Source organism: Lepidochelys kempii, chromosome 3, assembly GCF_965140265.1.
Source record: "Lepidochelys kempii isolate rLepKem1 chromosome 3, rLepKem1.hap2, whole genome shotgun sequence".
NCBI classification, from domain to species: domain Eukaryota; kingdom Metazoa; phylum Chordata; order Testudines; family Cheloniidae; genus Lepidochelys; species Lepidochelys kempii.
Window position 1 is genome coordinate 37,290,107 of NC_133258.1, and position 14,242 is coordinate 37,304,348.

General features: G+C 39.9%; 1 protein-coding gene across 1 annotated transcript in view; it reads right to left on the bottom strand.

Annotated features, from left to right (window-relative positions):
- Positions 1–14,242, bottom strand: part of SNTG2 (syntrophin gamma 2) — a 529,846-nt gene that overhangs the window by 224,012 nt on the left and 291,592 nt on the right. Inside the window, exons 5-6 of the mRNA XM_073336143.1 lie at positions 3,036–3,079; positions 2,873–2,914 (exon numbers count right to left, since the gene is read on the bottom strand). Of these exons, the coding sequence (XP_073192244.1) occupies positions 2,873–2,914; positions 3,036–3,079 (86 nt within the window). The remainder of the gene's footprint in view (positions 1–2,872; positions 2,915–3,035; positions 3,080–14,242) is intronic.

A 14,242-nucleotide genomic window follows, 5' to 3' on the forward strand; every position in this document is an offset into this window, starting at 1 on the left:
TATTTGTATTCCGATAATATCTGGAGGTCCTCATGACAGATTGTGCTAGGCACTGTACACATACAACAACATAAATGGTTCCTGCCTCAGAGAGCCTGCAAGTTACGAAAGGTCATGTAATGTCTTATCATCAAGTCACAGCTTCACATGATACTGTTCACTCTGTACATTAGTATTTGCTGCTGAGATATCCCCATGTTTTCAACAAGATAATGCTTCTTTGGAATTAAGCAGAAAAGTTACTTGATTCTGCAAATAGCAAAATCTACTTGCTTAAATGTATTCTCTACTCCTCAGCCCTTACAGGGCTCAATCCTTCAAGGTGCTGAGCACTACTACAAAATCTTGAGTCTACTCCACTCCTGCTGAAGTCAGTGGAAATGGAGAGTGATCAGCACCGTGAAGGATCAAGCCCTTTTCCCACAGGAGGACACAATTTTCAAATGTGAGCACCTAAAGCTAGGAATCCGATTGTTTATAGAACCAACTTCAGTGCCTGATTCTGTACTGCTGAAATCAATGGGAGCTTTGCAAGACCTATCAGATGGGCATTTCAATATATTCTCAATGCTGGAAGGGCTCTAATATGGTAGGTAGATTTTCTACCTTTTTCTTACATATGATGTAATGGGTATCTGCCCCACACTCACCCTGCAGGATTTAATGCAGGCCAGATGAGCCAATTAACCAATTAGGCAACTAATTAAGGAGGCTCAGCTGAATAGGAATAGATGGTTCCTATAAAGCTCAGGAGTTGAAAGCAGAAGGGGCTACTGGAAAAAAGTGGACACTCCCATGAGGAAGGGAGGAGTGAGTAGGGACTGCAAGCTGCAGTCGCTCCTTGGGAAAAGTGAGGAGACTCTGGGAACTGGTAGGCCCAGGAAGAAAAGGGGAACCATCAGTAGGAAGCAACCCAGGGAGAGAGCAGTGAGGCCAGAGAGAGAGAGAGAAGGCCCAGACTGCTGAGCTGAAGGTCCCTGGGCTGGAACCTGGAGAAGTAATCAGGCCTGGGTTCCCCTATCAGCCACTTGGTGAATGGCACTGAAGCCATGAGCAAGAAGACTGCCTGGGACTATTGAGAAGCTAAATCCACCCAGAAGGGGGAAACACAGATAGACACTGTGGTTCCTGAGGCTGCAAAAGGGGCTTCAGGGGGACAACAGAGATGGAGGGATTGGCATTGGCCTCAGGCTAATCCCCAGAGTACCAGAAGGTGGCACCAGCCCAGTGATGAATGGTGTATCCCATCAAATATGGGAATAGCAAATTGTTTTCAATGTATTCATACTAGATTGTGAATGCATATGGAAATTATCTTTTTGATGTTTACAACTGTACCATAGACCAACTGACAATGCATAGTCTTCATATTTTCAGCAGTAGGTCTTAAAGAATAAAACTGTTTATTCTTGTGTAGGCACACGGATGTTGTCATAAATATAAAGGGAAGGGTAACTACCTTTCTGTATACAGTGCTATAAAATCCCTCCTGGCTAGATGCAAAACCCTTTCACCTGTAAAGGGTTAAGAAGCTCTGGGGGAGGGGGAGAAATCGATCTAAGATATGCAACTTTAGCTTTGAGAATAGCGTATCTGAAGTCGACGCATCTTAGATCGACTTAGAATCACCTACTTCACGTCCTCGCGGTGCGGGATCGATGGCCACCACTCCCCCGTCGACTCCGCTTCTGCCTCTCGCCATGGTGGAGTTCCAGAGTCGACGGCAGAGCGATCGGGGATCGATTTATCGCGTCTACACTAGATGCGATAAATCGATCCCCAATAGATCGATCTGGCGGGTAGTGTAGACATGGCCTCAGATAACCTCGCTGGCACCTGACCAAAAATGACCAATGAGGGGACAAGATGCTTTCAAATCTGGAGGGGGGGGGGAACAAAGGGTTTGTCTGTCTGTGTGATGCTTTTGTTGGGAACAGATCAGGAATGCAGCCTTACAACTCCTGTTAAGTTAGTAGGTAATCTAGCTATAAATGCATTAGATTTCTTTTCATTTAATGGCTGGTAAAATAAGGTGTGCTGGATGGAATGTATATTCCTGTTTTTGTGTCTTCTTGTAACTTAAGGTTTTGCCTAGAGGGATTCTCTATGTTTTGAAACTGATTACCCTGTAAGGTATTTACCATCCTGATTTTACAGAAGTGATTCTTTTACCTTTTCTTTAATTAAAATTCTTCTTTTAAGAACCTGATTGCTTTTTCATTGTTCTTAAGATCCAAGGGTTTGGGTCTGTGTTCACCTGTACAAATTGGTGAGGATTCTTATCAAGCCTTCTCCAGGAAAGGGCGTGTAGGGCTTGGGGGGATATTTTGGGGGAAGACGTCTCCAAGTGAGCTCTTTCCTTGTTCTTTGTTTAACATGCTTGGTGGTGGCAGCATACGTTCAAGGACAAGGCAAAGTTTGTACCTTGGGGAAGTTTTTAACCTAAACTGGTAAGAATAAGCTTAGGGGGTCTTTCATGCAGGTCCCTACATCTGTACCCTAGAGTTCAGAGTGGGTAAGGAACCTTGACAGATGTCTTAATGTATTATGAGCCATTTTCAAGCGTGAGTAGTAGCCTTATGAATGGTTTATATGAAAGAAACTTTTCATTTATTAGAAAGATAATGTCAGGTGTCTGAACTGTGTTGCAGCATCTCTTTCCTATGGATTTAAGCAGTTTTTTGTGCAGTATCTATTTTGTAGTGATATAGTGTGAGATCCAGATCTGATTGAAGTCAATGGCAAAGTTCCCATTTAAGGAAATACAAGCGCAGGGCCATACTGAATACAACATGCCATAATTTTCATTATTTTTATATGCACCTCAAATATTTCATCTGGTATTAAAGTATAAAAGTTACATAAAACTTACCACTTCTTCATGGGTAGCACTTTCTACATTTATGCCATTAACCTAAAAATGAATATACCATAGAAAGAAAGTTATTTGTAACACATAAATAACATAATAAAAATAAACATTAAAACTTGCTTAAAACATGTATGTGTATGGAATAAATGTACAATTTACTGACCTGTATTAGTGCATCTCCTATAAATAACATTCCTGTTTGGTCAGCTGTGGGGGTTACAAAAGCAGTATGTTAAGTGAAAGACTTAAATAATGACATATATTGCTTCAGCACTTGTTTAAGCACACTGTTTGGAACAGTGTAACATTTTAAACTAATTTTCTTGTGAAAATGCCAGTGGCATAATGATCAGGAATCATCCAGTAAACCTAATAGATTGGTACCAATTTTAAGCAAATTAAGAGAGTTACTTTCCATGCACAAAGGACTTATTTAATATGGAACACAAATGTCATTTCTCACTAATGAATGATTTCATTAAATTATCTGGAAAGTGTGATTCACATTTTTCATTAGTCTTGCTCAGACAGTAAAACAGAAATTCTAGAAGCTACTTAGCATCTTTTTTTTTTTTTGGCCTGGAACAAATTTACAGGAACTGGTATAATTAAAGAAGCTGTGCCTAGAATTTAATAAAACTATTAAAGATTAAGTTTGAATTTGGTCTGTTCAGGAGAATAACACAACATATTATATCAACCAATTTGCATATTTTTCTACATCATGAAATCAACAGGAATGACACCCTGGAAGGGCACACACAACAAATCTACTTCAAATGTGAACAGTCACTTTTGGGGGGTGAATTTCTCCAACTTCTGAGGGCATGAGTATTCAATGTGCATTCAGGGAGTTTATCATCTCATAGAAGAGGGTCGGCTGTTCACACTCTGATCCTGCAAACACTGATGTGGTTAACCTTAAGCACCCAGGTAGTCTCTTTTTTTATGTAACTCTTTTGAGACTACTCATGTGCTGAAATTTAAGCACACATGTAAGTGATTTCAGAATCTGGGCCTGAGACTTGCAAGATTTTAAAAAATATAACACTCAACTTAATATTTTGGGAAAGTGAAATGGAGGGAAGGAAGACTGTGACCACACAGTTGTTAGGGGGCTTATTCCTTCACCCACTTACTTCCCTGGTCCTTCTCGCATGAACAGAGAGCAACAATACCGAAAGTCCAAAGGTGCAAACAATTCCATGCTTATTGGGGTGAACTTCCAGCAAGCATGATTCCAGTTTCCTTCCTTAGTGTTCCCCTTCCCAGCTCTGACACCACAGAGCCTTACCTGTGGCCCTGTTCCCATTCCTGCCCTTAGCTAAACATGATTCCAATTTCCCCAGCCCCATTCCCTGTTCCCATTTCCCCCACCACACACACACACAAACTTCCTGATTGACTGCAGACTATAAAGTAAAACTTGAGCTCTGCTTAGCTTAACCAATCATTTTCCTGAAATTTAACTAACCAATCCTAACATATTGTAACATGATTATTTTACCAATTATATCCCACAACTTAATTAGTTTACACCCAGCAAAATTAATTATACAGCAGACAGAAACAATCACAGAACCAGACAGAGATTATACAGACAAACAATAGGTAAATGGGGACTACAGTGATAGAACAACAAAGAAATGAGGATTTCACATCCCAGCTATTGATAAGTGAGTTCTTGCCAGACAGGATGCTATCAAAGTAAGTTTCCTTTTACATTTTCTAAGCACTTCCCTTTCTCTGGAGGCGATAGGCATTATCAGGACAGGATTGTATTCCTAACAGCCCAATAGCACCTGATTTCAATGTGACTAGTTTGGAATGTGAGGATGTGACCGTTCGCTTCCCAGCTTATGGCTGCCTCTGCTGCTTAGCCAAGGGCCTTAGCCTAAGCACAGGGCCTCAGACTGTCACAGTAAGAGAAGGCCCTTACACCAGCAGACAGTGATTTTGATTCTTTCTTTTATACCTCTATAACCAGCCAAGTGATAAGAATACACTTAAATTCTTAGAGTATAGGCCTTTACAGACAGATGTGAATATCTATATCCTAACAACAGTACTTTCTCAGCTTCTGCCATATTGGATTTGACAATATGAACAATGATGCTTTCATTCAAAATAGTTTTGTTTCTGAAGACATCAGGGTTGAATTTAGTGCCATCACTTTGGTTGGATAAAATAAATACCTTTACTTTATTAATCTAACTTTACTTGATATTTGTTAGTATTTATTAGTATTATTAATAATTACAAATAATATTTATTATTAGTATTTGTTAGCAACATTTAATTATTTCTTGCATTAATCTATTTCAAATGACAGCTTGTATATACTATTAATGTAAAGTAAATGTTTTTTGGGGATTCTAACCTACCTTGTATTTAAAAAAGAATAATCATGCTTGCAATCTCTGGTGTGTATGTGTATATACACCTCTACCCCGATATAATGCAGTCCTCAGGAGCCAAAAAATCTTACCTTGTTATAGGTGAAACCGCGTTATATCGAACTTGCTTTGGCCTCGAGCATTTCCGTTATTAATAATCACTTCCCGCCCCCTGACTGACCCCTCAGAACCCTCGACACATCAACCCCGCCCCGCTCCTTGTCCCCTGACTACTCCCTCCAGAGACCCCCCGCCCCAACCACTCCTCCCAAGACCCCACCCCCATCTAAGCCCCCCTGCTCCTTGTCCCCTGACCGCCCCCTCCAGAGACCCCCCGTCCCTAATCATCCCAGGACCCCACCCATACCCAAGCCCCCTGCTCCCTGTCCCCTGACTGCCCTGCCCCCAGAACCTCCAAACCATCCAACCCCCCCTTCTCTCTGTCTCCTGACCGTCCCCCAAGACCCTCTGCCCCTTATCCAACCCCTCTGCCCCAGCCTGGCACCCTTAACACATCACTCAGAGCAGCGTGTCAGAGCCAGACACTCTGACGTGCTGATCCAACGGAGCATGCAGCCCCGCCCCCCAGAGCACTGCTTTACCGCGTTATATCCGAATTCGTGTTATATCGGGTCACGTTATATCGGGGTAGAGGTGTATATATAGTCAGCCTATAGCAAGGGAAATGCAAACAACAGAAACACAGGATATGTCTATGCTGCAGTTGGGACAGTATAAGTAGGCACACCCAGGCTACCTCTAATCATGCTAGCTCACTAAAAATAGCAGTGTTGCTGTGGTGGAATAGGTGGTGACACAGGATAGCCCCCTGTGTACCTACTTATGGTCCCAGGTGGGATTGTACTCAGGTGGCTAGCCTGTGCCACCACCCATACCACCACAGCTACTTTGCTATTTTTAGCAAGTGTGGGCAATCAAAGCTAGCTTGGATATGCCTACATGTGCTGCAAATGCACCTCCTAATTGCAGTGGTCAGAAAGGTGACCTGAGTGAGTTCCACTGAGAGAACATCAAAATAAGGCACTTAGCAATAATAAGTAAATGTTTTAGTTTCTACATAAAAGCCATGCTGTATGCTTGATTTTTGTGCAAACTTCCTAGTGACATTGGTGAGAGTTCTGCTCTGGATCGAGATCAGTAAATGGCCTAAAATTTATACTCCAGTTCATAAGTTTAAATTTAAAATGGAAGATGGCTTTCTCCAGAACGTGATTGGCAGTGATGAACCAGATTCTAAACAACACACCATTTAGTTACCCAGACAACAGACACTTACAAGTATGTACAAGAAGACGAAACACAGGTTAATATATTTTCCTGGATCAAAAAGTAGATGAATGCATAAACTTGGAAGGCAGAAAGTACTGCAAAATAGGTATATTTTAAACTTATAAAGGCATTACCATATCCATGCTTTCACAAGAAGCACTCCATCTACAAACACTGTCTTATGCAGGTGCTAAAACAAATTGAGATAAAATATCTAGCTCCTATTGAAGTCAATGGAAAGATTCTATGGAAAAAGTCCAAAATGTTGTTTTACTTCTCCTAGACATTCTAGATCTTGCTGACAATTGGATACCAAATTTTATTTTTTATTGACATTTTGATTATAATTCTTTTTGTTCCATTACAAGAGTAAACCATTTTCAGCTGGTGGATACTGGTTTTGTGTGTGACTCTATCTAGACATCTTTGGGCAACAAACACACCAAAAGGAGTCTAATCTATGTGAAGGATAGTTTCACAATTTAGAAAATGCAGACACCAGTGCAAAAGCCATCCTGAATTTACTTCATTCCAACAGTGAAATTGAACTTGAGAGTAAATAGGGAAGTCTTGGTATGAAGGAATCACAAGCTACCATAGGCCTTTCATTGTGTTAGACACCTCCTCACCTCCTCTAAGGGAACTGGGAGGGGCAAAGGAGTGCTGGACACATGTTCCTTCCCCACTTTCATCTGCAGAACAAATCTTGTGCATGGGAAGAGTACCACCAAGTGTATTCTTCACAGAATGAAGGAATGGAGTAGTAGGTGTGCTACCCAATAAGCTAAGCAGAGATCATAAACATTCCTTTCCCTGCAGTGGTGCAGTTCCACACTGTCCCCAATACGTCAGTTCCTGTGTGTCTCTATAGAGCTGTTAGGAAGGATATGTCAAAAATAAATGACCCATGGCATAGCTGCAGCTGGCCCAGGTCAGCTGATTTGTAGAGCCCTGCATGGATAAAAATTTATACCTGTGGATGCGGATATCCGTGGGTATAAATCGGTATTTGTGGAACCGCAGGGCTTTCCCGGGAACCACAGCCACAAAAGGAGCAGAACGTGGGGCCGCCACTCCCAGGAGCCCGCACCCCATGCCAGCAGCTCCTCTGATGTGGCTGTACTGCCCCCAGCTCCACCCCCATCCCTTCCATGCAGCTGTCTGCCTTTCCTGTGTGGGGGCGTGCACGTCGCTTGAACACAATAGTATGGCCAGTGGGCAGGGCTGGGGTACAGCTGCGCTGGAGGAGCTGATTTATATCTGTGGATATACGCACCCATGGATATAAATTTTTTATCTGTGCAGAGCTCTACTGACTTGGGCCCGCAGGGGTATAAAATTGCAGCATAGGCATTTGGACTTGGGCTGGACCCGAAGCTCTGAGACCCTTGCCAGGGAAGTGGATCTAATAGCCCTGGCTCCAACCTGAACCTGAATGTCTACACTGCTATTTTTAGCCCTACAGTCTGAGCCCTGCAAGCTCAAGTCAGCTGACCTGGGCTCTAAGACTCAGTGCTGCAGATTTATCACAATGTGGCCTTACCCATAGTAACAGACAACCAGGGGAAAGAAAATCAAAGCCAAATATTCTACTAGAACTTCAAAATAAGAAAGAGATTGAACCTAGTAATTATCAGTTATGTGTAGCTTTAATCCCTTATAAAACATGGACCAGTTGAGAGAAGCATCTCTAGCAATTCAAAAGATAATGGAACAATGAACAGTCAGCATCATGCCAGACAAACCTGATGACATTTACTGATTCTCTGAAGAAAGTGATGTTCCTGAACTTCACTAAAGCATGGGGATATACTATTTTACATAGTTATACCTGAAAAAACAGTATTTCAGGCTGACTTGAACTGAACAATTTCTGAAAGAAAATAAGCACAGAGTAATGATAAACAGCACTGTATCATGTTTTACAGGAATGCTTAGTGGTTGCCTTAGGGATTAGTGTTAGACTCCCTCTTACTCAACATCTTCATTAATTATCTGAAAGAGGAATAAACAGTATACTAATTACATTAATAGATTATACTAAATTGGGAGGAAAACTTCAGGGTGGTCCAAAGTGTTTTAACTCGGAGTAGTGGTACAAAATGGAAAGAGTTTATTAGACCGTGAAAAACTCTCTCCCAAGGCAAGTAGTAGAAGGCCATTCAACTCAGTAATTTAAAAATAGACAAAACATTATAGTGTGAGAAACAAGCCTTCATCAGATAAGGGATGGACTGAAAGAACTAGCAGTTGTTTTTTCTCTCTCTGTTTTGTTTGGTTTTTCCCATTCATTAGGACTGTGGATATTGCATTTGTGTTAGTATAAGAGGGCTAGCCATAAACTGCAGAAGGCCAAATTATCAACAGTGTGAATGCTAAATAGTACAAGCACAAACTTCAGCACACCTATGCAAATCCTGACTTCTACCTTCATATTCTATGCACAGAGTTAGCATGCACAGACAGGAATTGACACATAAGTTAGTGTGTATATTTTCAAAGGTTTGCCACGATACCCCATTTCTTGTAATATACCTATTTTATTATGTTTAAGTGGTATTTTTGGGAAGTGAATTCTAATAGGCAAACAGAATAGAAGTACTGTTAGGGCATTCATTGAAATAGTAGCATCCAAATCCACTGCATTCTCAACTGAATTTTTAGGAGGTATGATATGCAAACACATTTAGAAACATACAGATCTTTTTAGTATGATTGCCATGGGGCTTATGAATAGGACATTATCTTTATCCTGAATGGTTAGAAATATAATTGCTGAAGTTTGCTTATTTTAATCCAAAGGGGAGCAATTAATCACCTTTATTTTATATTATATTCAAAGTAGCACTGTTTCAGCCAAAACTCTGCCTTGATAGTGTACAGTTCATTAAAGCCAAACATTATCAGATCATGTTCATTCTCACTCCATTTGTCCTGAGCAAACAACCCTTACAAGTCTTTAATCTCTGTTCCTGGCAACAAGCTTTTCTTGGCTTGTTCTTGTCTCCTATTTACATACAAATCTTTTCTCCTATTCATCGTATGATGAAAAGCTGATAACTCACCCCCTAAAATGCACATAAAACATTTCCCATATCATCATTTTAGAGCTTCCAGAAGGAATAATATTAAGTAAAATAAGTGTGAATAAATTTTTTTTAATGACTGACATTTTTTAATATACTAAAGAGGAATTAAAACACCATCTACATGATATGGAGCAACTCTCCATCATGGTAAAGAAAAATCTGCCCTAGCTAGATAAGGCCACATTATCCAGAGCTGAATATGTGACTGCATGAACAAATGCATTCTATATATTTTTAAAAGTCCAATCCTGAATGTGTCATGTACTCTTAGAAATATAGTGTGTAATCCTTTCCACAGCTGTAGCTGCAGTGTATGTGTGTATAAGAATGGGAAAGAAAACCAAGCCAGATTTCCCTTCTCTCAACTAGCCCAAGACCTGATACCTGGTGCTCACAAAATCCCACCTCCCTTTTGGGGCACCAACCAAAGTAGCCAGTCTTCCAACCCCCAGAGGCTGGCTGTGAGGAGAGAGGAGAAAGGAGAAAGCCAGGGCAGGCTCACCCAATCATCCCTTGGATCTTGCACAAGGATGAACTGTATTTTGTAAAGTTCCTCTACATGTGGCATTTCCTAACTTTCAAGTCTTTTTCTTTGCAAGCAAAGTAACATTATTTTAACATATTTATTATGAGAAAAAACAAACAAAAAACACAAGTGAGCAGTTTTTGCCTAGCATATTGACTTTAGTTATGGATCTGTCTATCATCATATCTGATTTCAATTTCTTCTCCCAAAATGTAATAATTCCTTTTGATTTTATAGTGAAACACTGTTAGTAAATTTAGCTCATTGACTCTTGTCAATTTCCTCTGGGAGAGGGTGGTTGTCTGAGACATAGCTACAAATGGTTGTAACATTGTTTAAACTTGCATTGTAGACAAAGTTTTAAAGAAGATGGATATATACTGTAGAATCTGGAGAAGAAGCCAAAAAGAGGAGATGTGATTGTTGTGTACTAATGGGTCAAAGACTGTAATTAAAAGAAAAAGGGAGAGATTCATAATTTAAGGGAGTTAGAATGGGATGATGATGTGGAAATAGACTCAAACTAGGAACAGAAAAATTAAAGTATAAAATCTTTTTAAATAAGACTCATACAATTTTAAAAAATGCTCAGGGAAATAATCAAGGCATAACTAGCTTCTGTAGAAAACAGATGCAACACTTAGGGCAGAATATATAAACAATAGTTTCTGCTCTATTTTCGGGCCTGGAATTCATGACACAAACAAGGTTAATTCCAGCTATGAAAAAAATTGTTACATTATACTTAATTATGTTTGGTTTTGGGAAATTAATACATTTGATGGAATTTAGTCCAATTACAGAACTTCAAAATTTGTTCTCTGTTCGCTTTAATTAGGAATTCACCTGATAGAAACTTATGAAATAATTTTAAAATTCTTAAATGTAAGAACATTTATCTACACTAAGGTCACGTCTACACATGAAAGGCTTTGCCAGTATAGCTATACCAGCATTGATCTCCTAGTGTGGATGCATCTTACATCGACAGGCAAAACTGCTTGTATGGCTTATTCCTGCTCCTTGCCCACCACCCCAGGTGAAATAAGCTATACCTGCAAAAGTACGTTCAGTTTTTCAGGTAATAATATGCCTACACTAGCTTTTATCAGCACAACCATATCTGTCAAAAATCACACTTCATTGATAGAGCTATTCAGGCAAAAATTTGTAGGATAGACCTAGTTAAAAGAGATACTCTGGCATTTACTCCAGCATAATTACAGTGATAGATATAATATAATACCTACTATTTTATAAAAAATATAATTAGGAAAGCAGGACCTGGGGAATAAACCAAGCAGTTTTAAAAGAAATAAATATATTACCTAAGTATGATTTTCTTGGCAAGAGGAAACCTCTTAGAACAAACCTGGTTATTTTATTCTAACTATGGTTTATCTATTCTTGCTTACTACTTTTTCCCACCACTGACACAGCTCAAAATATAGTTTTATAGCTTTTATTTATTTACTGTCCCAAGATTACTATAGTGCTAAGATAAACTTATTGAGAGGAGAATTGTATGAATTTGTAATGCTGTGAGCCTTATTTCACACAGTATTGTTGAAATGGAAAGGAGAAAGCAATTCCTACAACACAATAATAATCTCTGACCTTACACTAGTATGAAATAAAGCTTATAAACCATATATAAATTCCTAGAGCAAGCCTGTAGAGTAAGTCTTCAGCCAGACTACCTCAGGATGTAATTGCATCAGATTTCACAAACCAAGTAGGATCAGCCCTACTGAGTACTTGGATGGGAAGCCCTTAAAAGTAGACTGTGAATAGACAGTGATGTTATTGATTCAGTAAGTTTAACTCTTCCCATGATTCAATACTGAACTAGTGCCCTAACATGATGTTAGGGGGTCATTATGGGGATGTCTACACTGCAATGAAATACCTGCAGCTGACCCATATCACCTGACTGAGGCTTGTGAGACTTGGGCTAAGAGGCTGTTTAATCGTGGTATATATATTCAGGCTGGAGCCTGATCTCTGGGATTAGGGTGACGAGAAATCCTGATATTTGTCTTACATAGGCAACTATAACCCCGTCCCCACCTCCCCGCCACCCCAAAAAAAGGTTGATTTTTCACACTTGCTATCTAGTCACCCTATCTGGGACCCCACCCCACCTTGTGGGTCCCAGGGTGACCCGAGCTCCACAAGCCCAAGTAGCTGATGGGTAGCCAGCCGTAGGTTTTTAACTGCAGTGTAGATCTATCCTATGTTCCTAGGACGAACAGTGCTATTGGAGAGAAAATAGATGTAAAGCCAAGTTCCTTACTCCCAACTACTTGTGGTGATTGAAAATCCTTTATCCCTTTTTTATAAAGGCAGAGATGTTAGTCTCAGGATATGTCTATAATGCCCCACAGTTCACACTATGGGGGTATGAATAGCATTGTTCATCAAAATGTTGCACTGTAACTCCCCCATGTGGATACTGTGAATTAAAAGGTTCTGAGTCTGCATTAGTGGTTTCCTGTTTGAAGAGGATTACATTAATGTGAACTAGGAATCTTTTAATTCACACCCATGGTGTCCACAGGAGGGTGCTTGCAGCACTTTGGTGTGCACTGCTATTAACCCCCTCACTGCTCACTCTGGTATTTCAAACTGTGGGGCCGTGTAGGCAAGCTCTCAGTGTTCTGGCTAAATTCCAATGTGAGTAATTACTTAAATTCCTGATTTAAATTCGCTGGGAATTCCAAGTAGAGCTGATGGTGTTCTTCACTTCCTGTCCTAAATTACTGTTAACATGTGTATATATACATACTGGTTTTTTTTAAAGAAAAACAGCAACCTTTTCATTTGAGGACAATAGAGAAACATTATTTTTCTACCTTTAGTTCAGGGGTGTCAAACCCATCTGTGGAGAGGGCCAAAATCTATTTTTAATTATGGCCTGTGGACTGGAGTATAAATTTACTCATGCCAATAGAAGGACTGCAAACAGAGCAAGGGTGCATTACAGCATTTATGTAAAAAGAAAACCCATCTGTGGAGAGGGCCAAAATCTATTTTTAATTATGGCCTGTGGACTGGAGTATAAATTTACTCATGCCAATAGAAGGACTGCAAACAGAGCAAGGGTGCATTACAGCATTTATGTAAAAAGAAAAAGTCCCACAAGTCCTCCTTTTCTTTTTGCGGATACAGACTAACACGGCTGCTACTCTGAGACCAGCATTATGTAGTAACTAAACTTTAAGTTATCAATCTTTATTCAGACTAGAGCTGGTCCAAAAATGGTATTTTCCCCCCCTCACAGAAATTTGCCACAACAATGACAAAATATTCATTTTTGCCAAAATGCCATAGAAAACTTTGTTTTTTTTATTAAAACGTTAAAAAAATGGCTGAAAATGGGAGTTCTAGTGTGTCATTCTGTTCTCTTGTGTATCATTGAATCGCCGGATGTGGTGAATAACAGGAGATGTAGACTAGCTTGGAATCCCAGCCATAGAGGAAGATGGGAACATGAGAAGCAAACTACAACCCCCAGGAGGCATTACAACTCACATTTTCAGACAAAACATTTCAGGTTGCAGCAGAAATATATTTCAACACAAAAGTCAAAATTAGACATGGAAAGCAGATACTGGGAGGGGCGCGGGGGAGTTGAAAACCTAATTTCATCAAAAGCAATCAGACCAGTCCTGGTTCATAACTTTATTGGCACATTTAACATGTTGAAGTAGGAAAACATATTCCCTTCTAGAATCACCACTATTAATGACTCTTCCTTTCTCATCTTCCTTTATATTTGTCTGTCTTTCTTACCACTGCATTCCAATACAGCAATTCACAAATTCACTCCCGTCCTATCTATTTCCACATTCCTGCCGTCCTATCTATTTCCACATTCCATCCACTAAAATGATCAGTAATTATATTGTTAATTCCTACATCCAAAGTGTCACCAGTAAGCTTTGAAGTTAATATTCCAGTGAAATTAATTGGATGCAAGGCCGTTCATACATCTCTGAACTATTATTTCAGGCTGTCTACAGATGCAGGCAGACAATCCTACATCATTTTGACTTGGTTAAAGTTT